Here is a 24,711-nt window from a genome sequence, read left to right as displayed (position 1 = left end):
AAGATATGCAACAGCTTTCATAATTGTTTTTGCCCTTGTCTGTATCTTTTTTTATTTCTATTGTATCCTTCTGTGCTCGAATTACCTGCACTGCATACAGGCATTAAGCTGAAGGCATTCCTTACATCCATACATTCACATAAATGAGTTTTATTGGACAAAGTGAGATCTCAAAATGCTGTTTTATATTAATAGAAGAGCAACTCTCCCAGCTAAAAAGACTCTGAGAATTGTCTTTCTCCTAATTTCCTGGTTGACACAGTATTCCCACTGTAGATCAGAACCGACGCCCACATAGCAGCATTATTCAAATTTCCACCTAAACAGTCTGGAATCATTTTCTGGAATAATTTCGAAGAGAGGAATAGGCAAATTATTAGTCTTGTCTTGGAAAATGTTCACCAGGCTTAAAGCCAGCTGTGGAAAGGGCAAAAATCACTGAAATTTTGGGATAGGTTAGACCATCCTTAGCTTTAGCTTTAGTCTTAGCCACACAAAAGCCAGGCACATTCGGTACTGAAATGTCAGAATCAAACTCCCCTGCCAACATTTTGAATTAATTGAAATTCCATTTTCTCCCAGTAATACATTCCACAGAAAAATATTGCAACCAATTCTAGTTAATGGTCTTCTGTAAAAAAATAGCAGAGCAGAATGAGTCATGTTCTCAGTTGGGGATACAGAAAAGATGAAGAAGGAATGAAAAATTCGGCAACATGAGCAGCATTTGTAAGTCTGATGACGTTACAGCGTGCCAGCTTCCTTTGTTCTTGCATTGGTAGCAATGAGCTAGTGTCAGTATTTCATTGTAATGTCAACCGTTTTCTATCTCTGTCCTCCAGGACTGAAATCTGGTTCTGCCCTGTTGTTCTACAGAACCAAAAACTGAACAATGACTGGAAGGAATTACCTGTTATAGTATCACCCAAACCAGACATTTTCTTTCCAACAATCTGTCAAATTTCTTAAGCACCTTTGCCTCAAAACTCCAAAAGTTCAGTCAAGAACAAAGGCTTTAGTAAGGTTTTTATACAGCAGTGTTCACGAAAATCAAAGCTTACTTATCAAGGGATACACACAATGTGTATTCAAGCATCTAGCATTTTGTTACAACGCATTTTACTAGTTTACTGTTTAATAATACATTTGGATTTGTTGTCTAAGGTGAGGTTTGAGAGCTAGGAGTAAAAAGAGGTTCTTTTCCACAAATATCTTCATTGACTTTTTGGACTGTTTCCACTGAATTGGGTTTTAGTATATATTAATTCTGTTCTCCATAGGTAAACTGTGAAAAGTAAAAAGGAAAATTTCCATGATTCATGATGACTTTTAATAGACTTTTGCATGATTTATTGATGTAAATATACTGTAAATAACTGGTTGGACATTAAAGGGCAAATGAAATGTTTTTTCTTTAACAGACAATTTGGAAATGAACAGTATAAATAGAACATAGTCATCACCACTTTATTTTATGTCATTCCAATCTACTGTCAATTTCTTTTCATATACAAATTCACCTTTTTTGAAATCTTGAATAACTAGAAATCTTGCATAATGAAACATGTTATTTACACTGTATATGACTCACAAAAATTACAAATAAAAAGTATACAAAATGATTAAAATGTATCATTACATGAAAAGCAAGGAAGATATAATAGATGTTCTGATTAACTATAAATGCTTACATATTTGTACATATATTTCTAATCTGAAATTGCTAGATGATATATCTCATGATTTTGATGAGGAATACTGGTTCTTATGCCTGCACTACTGGAGAGGAAGCAATATTTCCAGACATAATGAGCCACTTAAGAAACGTTTATGAAACTGCATAGGATGAAATGTAGTAATTTTAGAAAACAAAAATAAAATATTTGACATTGTAAAATATAAGCAATTTAATCCATGCCATACAGATACATTGTATATTAAATCAATAGTGTAAGATGGCATTGTAAATAAACCATAACAGAGCTATAACATTTTAAAAATAAGCAATTCACATGGCATTTGTATCATAAAATAGCAGATGTATGATATTATTTACATTGCAAACTGAAAAGATAGTAACCCCATGAAACCGCAGCAAACAAATTGTTCAAAACATTGATCACAGACCTGATTCATAAAATACGTAGGAATGCATGTAGAATGTATGGAAAAATAAGTCCTTAGATATCTGAAATGCTGCATTAGATACTGGGTGTGCGGCTCCCACCTACAACCACCCGATGAGGTATGGCCGCAGTCCCACCACCCTTGATGTTTGCAGAAGGTCTGGCCAGGGCACACTTTCCATGAGGCCCCCACACCCCCTCAGCTACCTGTTCACTTGAGCACACGCAGGACTGCAGCCTAAACGGCCTGTGGAACTAAGCTTTAAATCCAAATGCAGGTCAGGGGAAAGCGCCGTCTTGTTCCTACACGGAATGCATTACACATCCATGTGCTGGACTTTGATTCCATTTAAAGACTGAGCGTTACCCATCAAATATAACACTCGCAGAATCAGACCACTGATGATTTTGTACAGCAAGGAGTGTGGGATACGGTTTCAATGATCTTTGCAGACTTTTACCCAAAGACTCCTATTAGCCATAATAGGAGTCATATGATTTTGCTTTGCAAGGATTGCCGGGAGGTAGGAGGTCTGCAATTGTTCAGAAATTTGTGTTGTCTTTCTGGCATGGCAGTAATGACCAAGGTTTTGACTGTGCTGTAATAATCTGCTTTATTTGTGAAGGCTTAGGACTGCCACAGATCAGTCCTGATTCACAATTACATTCAAAGTTCCTAACACAAAACCTTGCTGCGAAGTGAACCCTACTTGTTGAGACCCAAGAGGGTATTTGGGTATTGACCATTTCAGCAACAAATATTTAAACAATGGTTATTAAAAAGGACAGTTGCCTCCTGCCCTGTGGCAGTATTATAGCTACTCAGTATAAAATTTACCTGTGGAAATTCAGATATGACTCCTATGAGATGGATGATGAGTGTTGACCATTGTATTTGAATGGTGTTAGTTCCACATGTGGCGAAGGCAAAAAAGGAGGTTTAAGAGAACATGAAGCTGACAAATGAGCTCTACCTCACAATCCCCCTCATTTATCTTTCTTTTTTTTTTTCCATTTTCTTGTTGTTCCAGACAGCTTTCATGAAACAACAGAGAGTAGGTGGTACCAATGACGTACTCCTGCCATCTGAAATTCCAAATGCTGCATGTTTTATCTTAGTATTTGCCAGTCTGAAATGCACGACCATGTGTCTGCATGAGCTGAGCAATGTGTCAACATGCATTGTGCCTGTAGACATCAACTCTACAGCATGAGTCCAGTGCACTCGCAAGGCTGGTCTGCCCCTCGCAGTAAATCCAACATGTCCATACAAAACTCTTTCTGACCCCAGATACAGAATTGTCCTGCACATGTTTAGTGTGGCCTTTTATCCAGGATTTCTAGACATTGGGCAGCCCAATCAGAGCTATTGACATGGTTGAAGAGATGTCAAAAAATTCCAGACAGACAGACAAAGGTATCACAAAAGTGATGAAGCTGCTACTCTTTCATGTGGTAGCGTGGGAAGGCAAGTTTGCAACATACTACCAAATGTAGTCTCAACACATGAGAACTCAAAGAATGCAAGGACACAGACTTAAACTAATTTTTTTTTTGCCATTTTAAAGGACGAGAGAACAATAATAAATACAGTCTGGATTGTACCTTGAAGCACCTGGCGGTGTAACTGAACTGATACTTGTTATGTTATTGCAGTGCTTAGAAAACCAAGCTCTGTTAATGAAACCCAGTGAATTAGCTACATTTGTGACAATGTAACTTTTTTTGATTTGAAGATCTGTTGACTTCAAATGAGAGTATGTGGGGAAAAAAAAAATGTTATGAGTAACTGTTATGTGTATCAGCAAAGTCTAATGAGTTAAAAAAAGAACTAACTTCCTTATTATACCTTTATTATATACTTATACTTATTATACCTTTTTTTTTTTTTTTTTTAACTGACTACACGCATTTATTGAGTGTAAAATTTCTGGAATTGTCTTAATATTCTGTCTTCCTGGATCACCTCTTCAGTGATTTAGCTCTGAAATATGTAACAGAGGTGTCCTGGTCACAATTAGGAACAAAATGTACTTGAATGGAGTTTCTCTGAAGAAACATTTTTTTCTGGACTAGGTCAAATAAGGTGAACACTGACTTGAAGGAAACCTTAAGATTTATGTTTTTTTATAAATACAGATAATTTCTCCATTACAGTAAACTTCCAGATAAAATGGGAAGCAGAAATTGGAACAGTCTTTGATGAAGGCTGGTACCAGTGTCCGTGGCAAAGGCTTTATCAAATATGTTGTATTGACTGTTATAATGACTCAAGAAATTGAGAAACTGACTAAGCATGCAAGATCTTCAGAATTTACTCAGCTGAACTTCAAAGGGTTTTGTTATTTTACTGATCACTAATAACTCATAAATGAGATTTTGGATCTATTTATCTTTATGAATCAGGTACTGTGCAAAGGTCATGCACTAAAATAGCTCATTACTTTTCCCTTTCAAATGCATTAATGGGGAGTCAGAGTAGGATGGAGCCCACCACAAGTTAACTAGAAGCATGAGAAAAGAGTATTTGTTGAATAGAAATGTTACTGTTAGTATTTAGACATTTGTTAGTATTTAGACAAGGCAAAATTTGCTTGGTCCTGCGAAGAACAATAAAACCTGTGTTTTGATTATAAACATTTATATGAATACTAGCCTAAAACTAGAGGCATTGAAATAGAAGATGTATAGTATATTGTATATTGCTTGTCTTATAGAGTGTACCTTATGTATCTAATATGGTGACAAGAAAATTTTTTAGGACAAACTAAAAGGACCTCATTGTAACAAACACCATTATAGCAGGTCACACTATGAAAGCAAGATATGAAGTCACAATGCAGTGCAGGCATGTCATTTTGGAGTGCTCTTAGAAGGCTGTTTTATCCTTCTGCTGTCTGTTAATAACACGCCTGCATGAGTCTTGTAAAGTTTTTTCTTCTTGTTTAAGACCTTCAGTAGCTTTGGAAAAAGGAGGGGTAAAAAAGACAAACTGTTTGCCCTCGGTTCCACTTGCAAGAATCGTGTCACTGAAACCTACTCAAAAGGAGGCAGAAAGAAAAAATTAAGAAGTATCAATAAAAGCTGAACAGAAAAAGGCCATTTAACAAACAATTTGTTTCTTCTAAAGAAGCCCCAGGCTATTGGCACTGTTTGCATTCACCAGAAAAAAGAAGCTGCTTATCAGACAGAGACTCAGGAAAGGCATTCACTGATCTCTGTAGCCTGCAAGATTTACAGATAGCCTCTGCTGTTGCATTTCCCAGCAACACATGGAGAAAGACCCCTTGCTGTATGGAGGCCTGTGTAAACAGTAACTCACAAAACAGTGATTTTAGAACAAGAAGAATAAACTTTAGATTACTTTTTTTTTTTTTTCAGAAGCTCATAGGGTCACAGCTATCAAGATATACATTCCGTTATAGGATGAGCAGTACAAATGTTAAAGCTTTTAAGACCGTATGTAGTTCACTGCACACACAATTTTCCCATGGCCTACACATATGGCACATCAATTTATTACATAGACTCATGTTCCCACAGAAGGAATAATACTGAATTCTGCTGTGTTGTACTGGTGCTGTAGCCTTGAATAACTTGCTCAATGACACAACACAGGCCTGGTTAGTACATACATTATGCACTTCAACTGCTCGCAGTCAAAGACATAAATGACAGAACCAAACTTTACTGTTTTGTTTTCAAGTAGATAAGTCTTTGGTTAGTAATAAATTCAGTTGGTTTGGGGAAGCAATCGTAACTGAAATAGTAGTTTTCAACCAGAGGTACTTACTGTAACTTCCAGACCACTAAGACTGCCAAATGAATTCCAATAAAAAAACTGAAACACAGCATGCGATAGTTTGTATGGGCTCTACTTCTGTTGGCAGGTGGATTTCTTTGCTGAACAGCTAGGACAAGTAATCAGACTTGATTTTGCAATTAATCCCTTGGTTTCAGTGCGAGAAGATCTTGGCTTATATGCTTTGCTGAGCTTTTCTGTCTATGCTAGCTTGCAGTAAAACTCTAACCTGCCATATCCCTTCCCAGTAGACTGCAGGTTGATGTTTTAAAATAATGTTCAGATTTACATAGTACTAAAATTAATCTCTTAACCATTAAGTTTATAGAAATTTCTAAGGACACCACCTTACCTCCTCTGCATATTACTAAAATGGAAATACTGACATTAATTAGATTATCCTCATATCTGTAAGAAATTTTATACAAACTGCTTAACTTCACAAACACCACAGTGCTCTAAACCCTGATAGAGCTCTAGTATCATTTAATGACACCCAATATTAATTTAATGCTAAGTATCCTTTGTTGATAGTGCAAGGTTGTAATCTTGTTACTTAGTACAGAATGCTTGTACAATTGAAGTTCAAGTCTCTTCAGAAAAGCTTTATAGGACTCACTAAAACAGTATTACAGAATTACACAGAAAACATTTGCACCCAGGAGAGATTGGTCCATTTCCATAGGAGTGCACTTTGAGGTGGTCAGTCTTCACATTTTAGGGGTACCAATCATTTTTATCCAACTTGCAGAACAGAGAAGCTTGAAACAAGACAAGCAGCAATTCTCAGCATTCATAAAACTGAGGTTAAAACTGCACTGCAATGCACTGCTCCTTCTCTTTGTTCTGCTCTCAGTAAAAGACAGACCACCAATATGTGGCTCATAACTCTTACTAAAAATTTCCACTCCTAAACTGAGCATCATGAACTCAGGTGAACACCCATCTTCCTACAATAATCCAAATTTTTTACTCATACCTACAATTCACCTTCACACGTCTGGCCCTGTTATTGGATCTGTTTGTGACCATCTTAGACAGGAATTAGCCCTCAGATTTTACTTTGGCAACACTGACATCAAAGGGAAAAGTTGAAAGATACAACTCTAAGGCATCAATGATTAAACATCCTCTAGAGTTACTTGCAGAGGAAATGAAGATGAGGCTGAATGAACTGCTAGTTAAATCACCAATTTCAGAATTGAAGGAGGCTCCTCGAAGAAAGGTTTAAATAAGTACCAGAAGTACGAGATTTTCCATTGATGGTTTCATGAATTTCATGGGTTTTCCATTAGATGGAGAGTCAGGATCACAATGACAGACAACTGGAAAATTGTTATCAGTTCTTCTAGGTGAGATATTACATGCAAAGTTCAATTTGTTCTCAGAGGCTTTGGGAAGAGACTGAACTATGACTTGATGATGAGCTCAGTCTGTGAAGTTCATGCCAATAACACTGACTTGATTTGCAAAAGTTTCTCTTAATCATGAACTTATCTCACTGAAATAAATATAAACCACCAGAAGATTTTTAGAAATCACCAGAACATTCACTTATTTCTCTAAAATTGGCCCTAGAGGCAGAGCAAAGTGGAAAAGAGAATAAGGGGATTATTTGTGGCTGTGAAACACTGGTTGGACTCTCCAGGATGGTGGTCTAAAACAGTTTAACTTTTGGGTGTTGCACCAGTGGATTGCACAACCAGACTACACACAGCCTCTCTGAAACACTATGGAATCCTGCAACAAGGAACTGCAGAATTTTAGTAAACTGGGAAAGGTTAAAATCAAATCAAGGCATGTAAAGTCAGTCCTAGCAGTGAACCCCACCATATTCAAAAATCACAGTATTAGTTCTTTTAGACTACTTGACCAAAAAATTCATGTGTTATTAATCTCTGGGCTCTAATGTAATGGAGATTTAACAACTAAAGGGATGATGATGACCATGCCTCTCACTGAAACAAGGATGGATGTCAAGGACGCATGATTTGATTCCGAGCAATCCTAGGAGTAGGTGACAATAGATCCATAGTATCTCAAGACAGCTATCAGAAACGGCAGTGTCCACATATCTTGTATTTTTATTGCTATTTTTCTACATATTTTACCAGTCATATTATGTTCTGTAAAATATAAAGTATGCCGTGAAAAGTGTGCGTAATGTGTAGGATGTGCAAAGCAGATAACTGCTGGTGCTGCTTGTCCTGACATTTCTGTTTCACAACTGAACCTTAACACTGCAGTCATAATGGTACACAGTGATTGCCAGACAAGTGATATTGATGCCAACTAAATCCAAAAATCAAGATTACTTTTGACCTCTCAGAATGATGACCAAAGGCTTCTGCAAGAATAGAATTTGCAAAAACAACTCTAGCTTATAAGATATATCTAAAAGACACTGGGCATAAATGTTTTACAAATATTTTTCACAGTGATTTGATTTGCTGACATGTTATTATTTATACCCTACACTTGCCAATGCCTCAGATCTTAAACGAAGATATTTTACAAAAGATGTGCAAAAAGACACATAGTACAGAAAGAATTTCTAAAGTAAGTAGTGAAGATTACTCCTGAACTATACATAGGTCTTGTTCTGAATATAAAAGTAAAAATACTAACTTAAGTCATAGTACAAACTGAATGCAACTACTGCCAGCCCTGTCTGCAGTTGAGACCCAACCTGTACCTTGCAGAACTTTTCACCTTGACTAGACAAGCTGGGGCTTGCTATCTGCAGTGGATTACTGCTCCTTCAGGATCATACGCAGTATGGTGGAATTGCTCTGCTGTAGAAAATACATAACTAAAGAAGAATGAAGATTAAAGAAATGCTTGGGGTTTTGGTTTTGGGTTTTTTTTTAAGTCCAAACAAGTAGTAACACTAATTTGCTAAATCACAGCATAAAAGAGACATGTAAAATGCAAATGTTTGATGTAATGAAAAATAATTATCCACTTAGTAAATATACGCTGAGGTTTGGAAAGTTGCTTACACTGTATCTCTCATACTAGTTTAGGGCTTTCAGAGTTTAATTTTTATTTTTCAGTTGAATAAGTTAAGCAATAAATTATCCTCCCCTCCCCAAAGAAGAAAAAAAAGGTTAAGCCAAAGCATCTTCATTTTTAGTATTCAACTAATGGCTTTAACATAATGACTTTCGCTTCCTAACTTAAGGTACATGACTTTGAAAGGACTGTGGTCAAACTGAAAGGAGCAGCTGCCAAGGTGGATCTGGAAGGCAAATAAAACAGTATCAAGACTAAACGCTGTCATTCTTCCAGTTGGTGACTCCAATTATTTTTAATGTAATTTTATGGGTAACTTGCTTTGAGTTAAGCAGTTTTTTGTTGCTTTTTCTCCAGATGTTATGATATTTTGATTTACCTTCACCTCTGTTACTGAATTCATCCTTCTCTGGCAAGCACATAATGTCTATTTTTAGCTGTATGAGCTACTAATCCAGTTTCTCTGACAACTGCAATTTGTTGGAAGAAACGACTAGTGTTAAGTTGTCTCAGAGCTATGAGCCCATTTGAGAAATTAGCTTCTTAGCTGACCTTTAAAGCAAGTGAGAATAACGTGCCTGCAATTCCACAGGGTTTGGATTTCATTATCACAGCAGTGTGTATAAGACAGGGTGCCCCTGCTGCACAACTTTGTCTCTCTGTTTTGTTTTCCTGGTAATTATAGAAACCGTACACTGTACATGGAAAATCTGCAAGTTTTCTCAGCTCTTGAGGACAATGCTATTTCTAATTCCTTTTCTCTGGAGAGGATGACAGTTCACAGTGTGGAGGGCTGCATACTATTGCTTCTTCCCAAGAACTTTCTCACGGCCCCCCTAACCAGGACTGCAGTGAAAATTACCACAGATGTCTAAGGATAAGAATGGCAATTGCAAACTGAAGAGTGAAGTATGGGAGCAGTAGAGCAGAGTGGCAGCTCTCATCCTTCCCACTCACCTCCCATTCAGAGTTGACCCAAGATCCTGTTGGAGAATCTGGGGACTCCAAGTATGTATCAACACAGGTACAATTTAGGACAGGTCAGACAGAAGCTTTAGTAACTATGACTGTAGTGAGAGAACATTCTGCCAGCATCTCCCCCTCTGCTCCCCCGTTCTTTCCCGAGTGATTGTAGAGACCAACCTATATACAGTTTCAGAAGAAAGAAAGAGGTGAGATAAAAAGATAATTTCAATGTTAAGAAAACCAGATATCCATTCCTGGGGGGGATGGACTCCTTAAATAGTTTGCTAACTGCCACTATTCTAAGAAGGAATCACGCAGTTTATGGAGAGATGGCTCTTCGTGGAGCCTATAGGAGTGGCAGACCAGTATTATATTACATTAGAAGAGGGGAGTTAGAAACAATCACATATGGCTAGCTTTTAGTTGAAAGCAATGTTCTTTTAATTAGGGTAAACTTCCTATCTAGACCTCTCAAATCTTAAATATCAATAATTTTACCACCACAACCCTTTGAATCTCTGGTTGGACCCCAGCCTTTGCTCCTGATGTGTTTCTTTCAATATATATTTGCTGTTCTCTCCCATTACATCCTCTTGTTCTTATCAGCAGTGGAATTCATCTCACCTACAGTACAGCAGCTAATCTGAACTAGTCCTCCACCTCCACACTGCAGTCACTGGGGAGAGAGAGAAGAGCACATCTAAGGCAGTGCTTTATCTCATCCTTAACACTTTCTCTAGGAACGATCATTCTTTGAAATGCCAGGATGTCTGCACTGACTGTAGAGGGAGCCGACCTGACTAGCTCAGACAAGACATAATTTTAAAATCCCTAGCTTTATGTTAGCTGAATTTTACTCAGTCTTACAGCAGTTCCCTAAATGCTTGGTGCTCTAGAATATAATTGGCCCCAGTGTAACTTGGGCTGAGCAAGACATAAGAATAATAAACAATATTCCAGCATCAAAGACATTAATGGCTGGAACTTAGTGAGCCTCTAGCAAGGCAACATAAATGCCATGTATTGAGATAGGAATATTGTCTAGACTGGGCTTTGTTTAGACTTCAGTAAAAGGCACAATGCTGACACGTTTTAGGAAGTGCATTTAAAGTCTTGTTTTGGGATGCAGTGTCTCTTTTAACAACTGAGTTAAATCTAGGCCCTACCTAATCTGATCTGCTTGGCATTTTTGCACAAGGTGCTTGGTGAAATACTGCTCTCTTTGAAATTAACTATAAACAACTGTTGGTTGAATATGCTTTTGAAAACTCCATATATAGGATTGTTTCTGAAGGAGTGGTGTGAACTGTAGATTATGTCATAGACCTTGTATCTTTTTGTTATGATACAAGTCTTCCATGCTTTCTTTCAGTTTAGACATTTCTAAACTATTTGCTTACAAGGCAGAAGAGCTTCCATTTTTTTAAAGTGCTAACATTTAAGTACTGTATTCCTACATAATCTTTAAAAGGCATTCTTATTATCACCTCCAAATTTCTACCAGTTGTAATGTGTCACATCTAGTTTTGCATTCAGTATCAAAACTCATAGAGCAATTCTGAGTCCTGCCTCCAGAAAAGTCAAATGATACAAAAAAGTGGGACATTCTTTTTTGCATTTTGCATTTAGAATTTTTAGACTTTCTTTTTACCCCCCCAATTTTTGTCTGCAACTAGAGATTCAACTCTTATTTAAAATACAAAGCAACTTTCCCTCCTCCAAAAATAGTCTATTTCTCATGCAATTCTACCTAGAGACTATGGACTCTAAAACTCATACTAATGCCTTGAGAGCTCATGACATGATGTACAGCACTTTCTTGCATTTTTGATTATACCCAGAATACTCTGGGTCATCCAATTTCCAAATACACGAAAGCTGAGAATCAGCAGCACATCTATGTACAGCAGCTCTCTGCTACACACATACATCACTTTTTTCAGGTGTTTTCTCTCTGTTGGCTTCTTACCTATACACTTGCAGGACCTGTGAGAAGTTTCCAGAGGGTAATGTTTACACATTTAAACACTGGCAAGTACACGGGACTTGACTTAGAGATGTAATGAGAAAGTAAATCTTGGACTCAGCTTGACACTCCCTCAGAAGATGAGCTAAATTGGAGGGAGTTGTCTGGGTAACTCTTTCTCTCTTAGGATCCCTCAAAACTTTATAAAAGTGGGTAATGAGCCTCATTCCCATTGAAGACCAGAGCATTCATACACTCACAGCAACACATCTGGTAGCATCACCTTGAAAAAAGGTGTAAAAACCTGCATAAATTAGAAACAATTCCACATTTCATCCTCCAGCACAGGTTAGCAGTAGGAAAATGCACCTTTGCTGCTGCTTGGATATCTAGAATTTGCTTTCATACATCATTTCAAAGGAACATAAATAATATGGATTTATAACCCACATTTCCATAACTTATTTAGGTATTCAGAACCTCACGATCACTCAGCAAAGTTAGGTTCAACCTCAACAGAAAGAGGTTGTGTTTAAGCAGAAAGAATGGGATTGAGAATTATCTCCCTTATGTGACTACCTCCTCCTTCTTAGCAAATGCAAATAACCTGAACTAAGCAGCTGTGGTTTAAGTGTACAGTTTCAGAATTTTTTAGCCAATCAGAAATGCCATAGAAACTTTTAAAATAAATTTACATGCACATACCTCCTTTCTCTTTTCCATATGATCTGTTCTCTCAAGCAATGTCTCACTTTAAAAAAAAAAAAAAACTCTCCTTGATAATTATTTATTCCTAACCATGTTCTGCAATAAGCTCAGAAACTCTGATATTGATTTAACAGTATGTTCCAGTCTCATTAGGGAAGGAAAAAATAATACCTTAGAGGTATACTGGTAATAAACAAATGCCAAAATGGATTAAACAGTATTCCTCCTCTCTGGGTATTAATCAGTTTTAGCATCTGTTTACTGTTGTGTATAAAACAGAAGTTATCCATTATATATACCTGCCTGTTTTATTGCTCATATTTATCATTCCTGGGTATATCTTACATATATTACTGGTACTGTTGTTTCTAGGATGGGAGACCGGTCTTATTCAGTGGGCAGTCTTTAAAATACTTTTTGAGTATACAACTAAAACTCTTTTCTAATCCAGGTCTATAGCTCTGATTTCGCTCTTCCTTATTTAAGTAAAAACATATACTTTTAGAAAACTAACAAAAAGGCAACACCTCACAAAAATCAAATTATTCCACTACATACTCCTCTCCCCTGGGGAAGAGGATGGAAGGACAAACAATACATGGTATTATTCTGCCATGTAATGTTCTGCTAAAAGGTGGTTTGTTAAGGTGATAGGTGGTGTACAAGAATCTACACAGAATAGATTAGCATGGCTTTACTTATTGCTTCAAGAGAAGTCATTACAGAGTATTGCTAGGGAATAATTATCTAAAAAAAAAGTAGCTCAATGTGAGACCTTCTGCTAATGGAATGTTAATTTTGGGCCTACAAATTCACAAAAGCACAAAAAACGTATGTTAATGATAACCTGGCAACTATCTCTCTGCTCTTTAGAACTTATATATATCTTATTACCTTCTTTACTACAGGATAACTAACAAGGTTTATGTAGGCATTCTGGCATATAGGTCAGGTGAAGGTGGCACAGAGGTCTTGCATAATTGGGCTAGGAACTCAAAGCTTAAAAGCTTTGCTAAATCACAGTCCTAATGGCATCCAGGAGTTGTGATTGGCAGTGCTGTTATCTTATGTAAAGGGTTCAGACATCAGAAGGAAGAGATTTCCAGAACTGCAGTAGCCACTGTTCTTGACAGTCACCATGGCTACCATATCAAACCTTTATTTATCCTGGAATATGCTTATCTATCCCTCTGCCAGTTAGCTTGATGCAATTTATTTTGGCCAATGTGAAACTCTTAAAGCAGCAAAGACTAAAAGGTTTGAGACACAGCAACTGGGCTGGAAAGACCTTAATTCAGTGGGATCAATCTCACTTATGTTGGCCATCTTAAAAAATAAATGTCTACTCAAAGTTTGTCATCTGTAGTCACTGAGAAAGTTAAGCACATGCAGTGATTTAGGCAGCCTCATGCTGTGTCTAGAACAGAGGGGACAAGTGCCTGAAGCATTTACCTGTTCCCTAGTCTGCAAAGGACACTTGATCCCTGGAACGTTGTAGCCGAAGTGGTCCAGAAGCAAGCACTGCTGCAGCCGAGGCAGCCAGCATGTCCCTCTTGATGCCCTTTCATTCTGCTGGTAGCCATAAAGCAGGAAAGACACTTGTTTCTCTGAAATCCTGTGTCTTCTCTTTTTGTCCAAAATAAAACATGTTCAGCCTCACTCTGCCTTTGGAAGCCAAAATCCCAGGAGCAAACAGCCGGTTTAACATCTGCCTCTACTGATCCTTTTGTTAAGGCTGCCAGCAAAGTTGCCACTTTGCATCACTTATTGCATTGGCCCCTCTAATGTGAACCCCAGCCCACAGGAAAGCAGACTGAGGTGCCTCATGCTGTTTTTCAGAGGCCATTTTGTTGCTATAGTGACACAGTGATACTAACCTGGACCACAGATAACTGGAGGTCAGCCTTTCTAAGCCACGGGAACAAGTAAGCATCTGCAGAGGTGAATGATCTGTCACCTATGACTGAATTGTTACATTCCCTGGTTTCACAGTTTTGCTTGCTTTCATGCATGATTAACAGTCAAGCACAAAAGATCAATCACGTATATGAGGTTAAACAGTTTACAGATTTTTGTTGTAAGGTTGCTCATGAATTGCAAATTAATAACAGTGTTAAGGTGGAACTCCTAGCTGCACAGATAAATTTAGTGTTTGGGAAAGTTAAAAGCATGCCATGGACTCCTATTGTACTGTCTTCTCCACCCAAATCCACCAGTGACAACTTCACTGCAGTTTTCTCCCTTTCTAAGGATGTGAGTGCCTACTGTGTCACTGTAGCAGTTTTGTCTTTGCAGCAAAGAAGAGTAAAATCAGCCCTTTAATCCCACTTATTCTTTAGATCTAAGCAGCCATGTCAACAACAGATGCAAATAAGAATAACAGGAATTGCTCACTGTCTATGTCACATGCAGCATGCTAAAGGAAGGAAAACAGAAGTTTTTTGAAGAGCAGAAGCATGACCTAGAGCAGGAGACAGCATGCAAGGTGATGGAATTATGAACAGTAGCAGCAGCCGATCAACTCCTGCCTGTCGAGTCTCCTGCACGCTCAGCATCTTCAGCTCATCCACAGCCTCTGCTGTCACTGGCACCCTCAATCCCAGTAAAGCGCTATGAATATTACCTTGAAGGAAGGGAACCAACTGTTTCTGCGTTTGACAAGCTTTTTTATGCTTCTTGTTTTGTTGTTAATTTCAGCATGTTGCTATTTCCGATATTACACTTGCATGATTTTGTGAAACATCAGACAACCCAAAAAACAAAGCCAGAAGCTCTGAGACTGCATTAGAACAGGGAGTTAGCTCCTCACTGGGCTCTGAGTGCCCAGCAGAGGTGAGGTAGTGGCCTGAGAATGGAAGAGAAAAACCCAGAAAATGCCATAAATTTGTGATGCTGCTGTTGGATTACAGGCTTCTTGGCAGGAGAGTTTGCATGAAGCAGGCATGTGTGACAGCTTGTGGCAGCTGAAGAACCTGAAAGCTGTTCAGCAGTTAAACTTGCCCAACAACTGGTTTCATACTCATTTGAAATTCAACATAACAGTTTCGGGTGGGGGTTTTTTCCCTTCATTTTTAAATTGTCTGGGAGAAGGATCTATTCAGAGGCAGAAATACACAATGTGAAATCAGTTAGCAGAGCTTAAGCCTCAGTGCAGTGCTATGATACTTTTAAATGCATGTAACGTGTCATGGTTCTGCACTGCTTGCTTTATACAGAAAAAATGAAAGAAGGACATTAATGGAAAATAGAGAAAAGGTGGTTATATACCTGATAGCGCTGTTGGATGTAAGCACAGGAGGAGACAGCATTGTGGAATGGCACATGCACACACATGAACTGCAGTAGGACCTGCTAGTGACTCAACTACAAGGATTTCTTCTTCAGAATAGGAAATTCCCATACAAGATTTCCAAGGTTTGAAAAGCTTTGGTTTTCTGTTTGCAGAGGCATGTTTCCAGGCTCCAAAACGCCTTTCCAAACAGACTCAGATCTGAAACTGTATGTGGGAATGAGCAGTTAAGCCAAAACCACAACCACAGTTAATGACTATTGGCTCTTTGGAATTAAAAAAGAAATATCCTGTGGGATCCTGCAAGAAATCCACACTTTGAGAGTCCTGGCTTAGCAGTAATTCTCCCATGCAGAGTCTTTTCTCTTTGAATGGCAGATATTACTAGAGTGATGCAAAACAAAATTTATCCACCACTCTACCACTTCCATCACTATTTCCTTCTTGCTCTGAGTTCCTGACCTCTATGCACCACATCACAGAAGAGCCTGCATGATGGGGAGCTTCAAGAAGATGGAAAAATCTGACAGAAGATCTGTAAAAAGTGCTCTGGGGTAATGACTGTTGCCTCTGTTTACTTAGGCCTCATGACTTTTGTACAAGAAGTTGGCCACTGGGTTTGCCTCTGTGGTCATTCCATGGTCCCTCTGAGCCTGGAGCAGAAGGAACCTGCACACAACAAGCTTGCGGCAAAGAGACCGATGGCCCCAGCTACAGTCCTTTCGTCATCCCTTACATCATCCTTCTTTTGCCCTCTACGGGTAACACTCAGTCGATCTCCTTCCTTCCTCTATCTTCAGAGAGGGTGGATTTGTTTCATACAGAAATTCAAGACAGCAGACGTTGCTACTTGCAGCTACGTGAAGAAACAGGCATGTAAATTCTTAATCAGAGGAACAAAAGATCATCTGTTTTATCGGAAGGAAAATATTAGAAAAAAATTCCAACTATGGTATATGATTTCTGCATCCATTTCAGTACCTCTAACCTCTCCACCTCATCATCCCAAGGTGGTGTATATACATATACCCAAGGGGTATAAAAACTCTGAGAACCTTTTTATTTATGAAGACAATGCCAGGCAAATGAGAAAGTTTTCCTTATCATTAAAAGTACGTGGTGTTGAAAAAATGTTGAGTCTGACTACCATCTAATTGACTTCACAGCATCAACCTTGATAATAAATTTCATTTCACTTAAAATTTCAACCTAATATTAAAGGCAGTGGATGCAACTACTAAGCTAAAGAGTGCTGACAGTTTGTTTTACATTTTTCTCACACTGAGATAGAAAAATGTCCCTAGAAAGCCCACACTTTTTTATTAACTTCCCATGTCATAACACAGAAACCAATAACACAATACTTAGCATCAGTGCTGAAGTTCTGGACACATTACCTTTACACAAACTTATAAAAAGCATAGACTCTATATTCTTATACAGTAAAGCTACTCTAATTTGGGGAGCCAGATGATTTATTTGCAAACACTGCCATTGTCTCCATGGTGATGCCAACACCAATTTTCAATTTTTGCAGTGATCTCTGTGATTATAAATTTCTTTATAGAATAAACCCCTCTTGAGAGGATGAGGATGGTGATACAAAATTTTTTACATTGCTTCTCCAATTTGTTAGTAGAATTAGCATTTTTCTATCATTTCTCATAAAAATGTTTCCATAGATCTACCAAGATCAGCCAGAGAATTAACCTAGACATTTTCTATTGGCAGCTGTAAGAGACAAGTTATTGAGCTACGTGCTTTTGGTCTGAACCTCTGTTTGTTCTCCTCACACAAGACTACTACTTCTCACAGGTGGTGAGAAGAGAAAAAGAGTCTGGCCAGAGAGATTGGTACTCTGACATCAGCACCTACTGAACAATGCGGATGTGCCAGTGAAGTCAGAATGAAATTTCAATCTATTCATAGCTATCTGAAAAATTTTCATTCTAGGGAACAAGGAAATTACATCAAACCCACTGCTTTATTAGCTGGGAAACAGTGTTCCTCTTCCAGTTGTGAAATGTGAACTTTGCTCCATTTATGAGTCTTGCATGTGTCACTGGTGTGTCAGGAAACCGATGCATGCTAAATCCTGTGTAGGTGCAAAATAATGGCTATAGGCTAAAAGTTGTCATCCTATGCAGAAAATTCTCAGATCTGTAGTTTGGACGGAAATTCTGCAACCTCAAGCTAAAGTAGTTTTTGTTAAGTCATTTTTTAAATAGTCAGTAGAACTGCAGATGCTGTTTGTCAAGGCAGATAAAAGATTAATACCTCCAATCCTAAGGATGCTCTAATACTAAAGGAAGAAATCTTTAACATCTGTGTTCCTCTAGAACGTGAGGGAATTTCCATTTAAGTAAATTTCTCTGCTAATTCCCATGCCTCTACTCTCTTCAGGCAAGAAAAAAACCACACCTGCTTAATAAGTTCAGATGTCCTCTACGTGCTGAAGTCAGTATAGGTTCAAGATAGTCCTTTCTCATCCAGAAAGGCTTCCTGGAAAGGAAGCTTGAAAGATGTTCAGCACAGTCTAGCAGTGCCACACTGACTTGTTCCCACTCTAACATGGGCTACAGGTCAAAGGGGAGAAATACAGAACCGTCAATCCTGCCACAGAAAGATCTAACTGGATAATTTGGACACATGGTGAAAGTTACATACTTATTTTCAAAAAATGCTTAGAGTTTTGTACTCGAGTTTTGTATAAATACAAAAGTAAACTCTAATTTCTGGTCTGGATTATAGGAATGCAGAGCTTCCCACGCCTCCCAGTACTGTTGAGACTCTTCCTCGATTTCAGTGAGCTTTGATCAGGCCCACATAAAGCTAAGCCACTTCAGAATCACTGCACAAGTGTTAACTAACAATCTGCAAGAGCAGAACAACTTCGGCCCACTTCAGTATGACTGTAAAGGAAACCTGCAGAGCAAAACTGACTGCCATTATCTTTGAAAAGGAAAACCTGAGAAATAAACAAAGCCTGAATATGTGCCTATTAGGGGAGAGATCCACATCTTGTTTCAATTGGATTAATTGAAGACAATAAAGCTATATTAATTTTCAACAGAAAAAAATCGGCCTTTTTTTTTCTTTTAATTGACATGGACTCATCTAAATCTTGAACTGCCATTTGCATTAAACCTGGGAAAGTATTGCCTTCCCTTTTCAAGTGCTTTATTTTTGGTCTACATTAGATAAAGCAGGGGACCTTCCAGCCAATCCAGCAATAGAGGAAATTTCCAGATGAGCATCATTAATAAAAGGTAGGATTTTCAACAATCGAACTGATGTAGGAGCACAGGTCCTATTAAAAAAAAATGTAGAAAACCAGTATCCAGAGAGCTTCCAGTGTCTACTGGAATTCCTCAGAATAAGTTTTCACAAGATCAATTTTTTAAAAAAAGTCCAGGACTCCTACCAAAAATCGGTTTGACTGATAATTTAGTGGGAAACAAGCCCCATTGAACAGAACTTTTCTGTTTGTCAACACATCGATCTTCTGCACTTTGTTTGCATTGTCCTGGAAGGATTGGAAATACAGCACTGTAGGACAAATATTGAACATTTTTTTCTGTAAGCAAGACAGTGCTCATCTAAAGCTTTAGCATAAACATCAGGTAAAGAGATTTACCAAAGTGGTTTTTTTCCCATAAAATATCGATATTTTTGTTGCCAAAAAAGTCGAAAAATGACTCTTCCCATTTGTATAGCAATAAGGTTTGATAGGTAGAATGTATGAAATATACAGTAGCTTCCTCTGAAAAGCTATCTAAACTCATTCAGCTTACAGTATGTGGAATGTAATTATCCAGAAAGTGAAATATGTATAAAAATAGGTAAAATTCCTACAATATTTGTATTGAATTATAATTCCTCCTGCCAGGAAGGTTACAACAGCTCTACAGTATATGTATGAAATGTTTGTTCATAAAGTTAAAAAACATCATTACCTTACTGAAGAACACATTAAATGTAGGAATGCATAATCAGAACTGACTCTCAATTCTGCTTAGCTGGTGCAAATCTACAGAGAACCATCATCCTTTCTGCACAAAACAAAACTAACCTCTAATTTGAGAGTTGGGGTTTTCTTTTGTTTTCTTTTGTTTTGTTTGTCATAGAGGGGCCAGACTGAAGTTTATAAAAGAAATTCCTCTGGAAGTGGAAGTACGTTGTTTAATTTTTTTTCCTTATCTCCACTTTTTTTACTGACAGCAGTCACCCACCTTTTAAAATGATTATTGCCTGATATTACATGGAGCTTTTACTGCTTGTTCAGAACAAGGCAGTGAAATAGAAAGAACCTCCAACTCCCCTGTCATGACCCAGTTCTGGGCTTGTGCTTTTTTGACGAGTCTTTGATCTGCAGCAGGCCTCATAGGCTAGTCTCCCGAAGGAACATGGTGCCAATGTTGTAAGAAACCTTTCTCACTCTGGCAGACGCGATGGAGGGTTTTGGCGGCTTCTGACCACTTTTGACCTCGAGGAAGTAACAGATCCCAGGAATTTCCTTTGGAAAGTTTTCTGGAAGCTCTTCACGGGAACGAGGGATAAAAATAAAATTTTCTTCCTTTTTCAAAAGCCTAGGAAAAAAAAAAAACAAAACAGAGGGAAATAAAAACTTATAAAACACAGTCCTGAAACACCTCTTTGAAAGAGATTGATCCTTCGTGGTCCCAAATAAATAACATCTAAAAAAATCCTAAGCTAGGATCCTCAGCTGATAAATATTAACATGGCATCATCAACTTCAAGGAGCTCTGTTGGCTGAGATCAGCTGAGGAGATGGCCCAAATAAACACATTCTCTGAAAATCAGTGTCAGCGTTCAGAAAGTGCTGTACCAGAAAGGGAAGCAAATTCATAATAACCATTATCCGTAACCATTATCCATAATGTATTATTTGGCTGACTTAAAACTCTCCAGTCAGGCCAGTTGTGCAGAAACGAACATTTCAGAGTGACGATTACCATGAGGTCTCCTGCTGGAAAGTAGGTATGAAGGTGACAGTGCTTGGGAGCTCTCACAGGTAGAAGCAGGGTGGTCAGTTTGTGCCCTTCTCATACTCAGTAGTATTGTATTTCATAAATTAGGTTCAAATACAGCAAATCCAGCTTCAACATAAACCAGAATCAAATCTGACACTATTCATCAGAAGCACCCATGGGTTTAATCTGGGCCACCTGGTTGAGGTCAAAACAGGATCCAGGTTCATGTGAGCCATGAAGCCATCCTCCAGGTGCGGTCACACAAGTGGTACATCACAGACATGACCATACTGCCTTTTGCCGTTTGTCCTCCGTAGCGGAGAAATCTCTGTCTGGCTAGATCTGAAAGTTTAGGGTCTCTTTGTCAAGTACCTTCCCTGAAACTAGCTGGACTTATAAAATAAAGAAAATAACTCTACACATTTTCTTTTTGTATCCAGTATATTAAGCTAGGGGTATTCAGTCCCTTGCAGCGTTGATAAGAGGGGTTTTGAGATAATGGTAAATTCTGAGCACAGTTAGATATATGAAAGCAGTCTTTGTCTTTTCCCCTCCCAAGATATTTATTCTTTCTCTCAATCAATTTGAAGCTCAAAAACATTAGTGGGAGAAACTTTATTAGCTTCAGTGGATTTTGTAATAGGTTGTTTATTTAGCGTCTCTAAAGCTGATTTCTGGGAAGTAAATGAATTAACGAATCCTGTTGCCAAGAGAATTTTCCAGGATTCTCAGCACATGTAATGGCACTTCCTTTACTGAGTATTTTTTGTGCATTTTGGCTGAGACATTCTGTGTGAGCTCATTGAAATATAAAGGAATTTTCTTCACAGCTTTTAAATAATCAGTTGGCTATAAATCCAACGATGTTTTTGCCTTTGAACTTCTGTGGTGGTCTTTGTTTAGCATGCCGTTTGAATGTCATAATCTATTTTCCAGACTGTCAATTTTATGATCAAAATACTGTAATCTTTTCTAAATTGCATGAGAGTTTGCAGAGGCCTCTACAGAGAAGCCTCTCTCTTTTCATCTCTGCAATGCTTGTGGTAAATATTTTGTGTTTTAAAACTACAGGCTGAAATAACTCTTCACTGCTTCCCAAACTAGATTTCTGCAAGCAACAGCTGAACTCTTAGAACTTTCTGAGCTAAATCTGTAAGCTTTTGCTGCAGTCATTCTTCCCCAAACTGACTATTCACTATGGAGCATCTGGCCTTGCAAAAAATCAATGGTTTCCTTCTGAGAGCCTAACATTATCTAATTGTAATGACAGATATACAAGTCTGAAACTGTAAAATATATATATTTTTTTTTTCCTTTGATTCAGTTTAGGGCTGGGACCGAGTTTAGCTGATACTTCACACTATTTTCCTCATAGAAAAAAAAGTGCAAGATATTAATTAAAGGCCTTATTTTCACCTGTTTTGTGAATTGTAATTTGGTGGTGATGAAATGCTCTGAGAGTATCAAGGTGCCAAGAGTGATGGGTGACTAGCCAATTAGTCCTTCGGAAATTCCTCCACTACTGTGCCTTTGATAGACTCCACATCCTGTATTAAGTGCACCATTTGAATCAGCCTTTCACCCTCAGAAATTGTCTAGCTGACCTTTATTGAGATAACATTTCAGCTCCCAAGTAAGCACGGCAGGAAATCATCTTTACCAAATGCTAATGGAAGATACTTATGATCATATTCTATCCTACTTAATTTATACTTTTAAGAAAATAAAATATTTGCTGGCTCTTGCAATAATATTACTAGAAAGACTTCAATCAGGATAAAAATGGCCTCTTAGCATTCTCCTACAGAACAGGTTCTTCAGATTCCTTAAATATATTGGTCCCGATACTTGGTTTCCCAGGCTGAGAATGAGATCATAGTTCAGAAATTGCCTCCCATTTCTTATAGCTTTGTGTATACACTAAAGAAATAAGTTATCTGCTAATCCTCTCTGCTTAGCAGTGAGGATATTTTTCTATTTAGGCCATTCTTTATGTTAAAAAGAGAACAGTAGCCATTGATGGCCATGATCCAGATCTACAGCCCTTTCTAAATTTCTTGTTTTCCTTTTCATGGGTACTAAGAACCCCAAAAGATACTTCTGCCAAGCAGCTGAATGAATAGTGCAGATCCTCATCAAGGGCAATGCCAAGCCACACAATCAGTTTTTTCATTTCCCCTCTGACTCAAGGGAAGAGCCAGTGTAAAACCTTCTGTTCTGGAAGATTTCATGGATGGTGCCACCAGTTCTGGTTGTTTGTCTACCTTGTGGACCATTCTCAGAGCATTTAGTTGTGACTAAGTCAGATTGCCTCTTCTGAAAGTCTGAGAGCACAATCTATCCTTCACCTTCCGGAAATTATATGGCAGTTTGAACTCTACATAAAATGTCACGGAATCACAGAATCACGGAATTGTCAGAGTTGGAAGGGACCTCTAGAGATCATCTAGTCCAACTCCCCTACTAAAGCAGGATTTCCTATAACACATTACTCGGACTGCCCAGATTGTCCCATAGTCATAGAGCTTAAGTTGAGGTTACACAATCTCTGCAGCTCAGGAATATGCAGAAAACAACTAGTCTGAAAATATTCCAAAACATTTATCTCAGCTGTGGTTCCTGCATCACTTCTCTGTATTTCCCTTAAGAGCACTATTGCAACGGATATTTTTATAGTAGGTTATTCACAGGTTCAAAATTCTGGGTTCCACTCAAGTGGCTGGACATACAATTTGCAATTCAGTGCTCAAATTGTGAGGATCAGGCTTCTCAAGTGTTCCTGTAAATTGACCAGTACTAGGTCTGCCCTCAGCTTGTGCTCTTCATTGATGTTTCAGCAGAGGAAGAATTTCTTAAACGCTGATTTGTAGTTGACTAGCTTTGACAGCTTCCCCTCCTAACCTGAAACCTTCCAAAATTGTTTAAATTCTTGTTCTGTCCCTTCCTTAGCGGAAAAGCTGTTGCTTTCAGACACAAAGAGATGCTATCTGAGAATTATCCCATTTATTTTTTTCATTTTCAGTTCCTTCATTTAAAAAAAGAAAAAAGGTGACAGTATATGGAAACAGAAAATGTGGTTATTTTCTAGTGGAAACAAGAAGCATTTCAAGGTCAGGAGGTTCGTGTGTGAATGAAAATTGGGATCATACTTAGTGGGAACCTTGAAGAAGCTTTTAAAAGCTGTAGCTCCTTTTTTTTTGCGTAGATGAAATGATAGGGTAATTACATTTCAAACTATTTTGGCAAAACCAGTCACATCTTCATCAGTCAGTTCCTGTATTAAGAAAATGAACTAACAAAGATTTGTTACTACAGAATTATTTGTTGCAAGGCCCTTTATGCTGAATCCATGCTTTCCACAATGATTCTTACTCTCTCCATGCCCAATGGAAAGCAGTACTACCTCTTTAGCTCTCCATCTCTCACGGATGTCAGACCTTTGTACTTATCACTGGATGCTGCTAAGATTAATTAATACTCACCCAAAAAAGGTACCTCTGCTTGCCCTCAGGCTCAGCAGAATGGATGGCTGCAAATATTTTAAGATTTTTTTTTTATGCAAAGTGGGCTAATCTGCTCCATTCCTTCCCAAAGAAGATACAACCACAAATTGAAGGATCTGACCAAAAGGGAGGAATAAGATGGTGAGAGGAGCAGCCACTTAGCAGCTTGGAGGAGCAATTCCTTTGGAAATATGAAAGAAATAATATTTCCTTCAGAAATAAAAAAGACAATCTTCTTTGAGAATTGTTTTTCCACAGTAAAGGAATAAATGATTACCACATGTGCTAACTCAGCTCTAGCTGCTTTGAGAAACAGCAGTGCTGAGGAAGCACTTGCTTAGC

General features: G+C 38.1%; 1 protein-coding gene across 2 annotated transcripts in view; it reads right to left on the bottom strand.

Annotated features, from left to right (window-relative positions):
- Positions 1–19,992: 19,992 nt before the first annotated feature.
- Positions 19,993–24,711, bottom strand: part of GUCY1A2 (guanylate cyclase 1 soluble subunit alpha 2) — a 154,940-nt gene continuing 150,221 nt past the window's right edge. For both annotated transcript variants that reach the window (XM_074145245.1, XM_074145253.1), the window contains one exon: positions 19,993–20,461. In XM_074145245.1, the coding sequence (XP_074001346.1) occupies positions 20,254–20,461 (208 nt within the window). In that variant the 3' untranslated portion in view covers positions 19,993–20,253. The remainder of the gene's footprint in view (positions 20,462–24,711) is intronic.

This window comes from Numenius arquata, chromosome 1 (assembly GCF_964106895.1).
Source record: "Numenius arquata chromosome 1, bNumArq3.hap1.1, whole genome shotgun sequence".
NCBI classification, from domain to species: domain Eukaryota; kingdom Metazoa; phylum Chordata; class Aves; order Charadriiformes; family Scolopacidae; genus Numenius; species Numenius arquata.
Note: the sequence above shows the minus strand (reverse complement) of the source record. Positions and strands in the feature narration are given on the sequence as shown.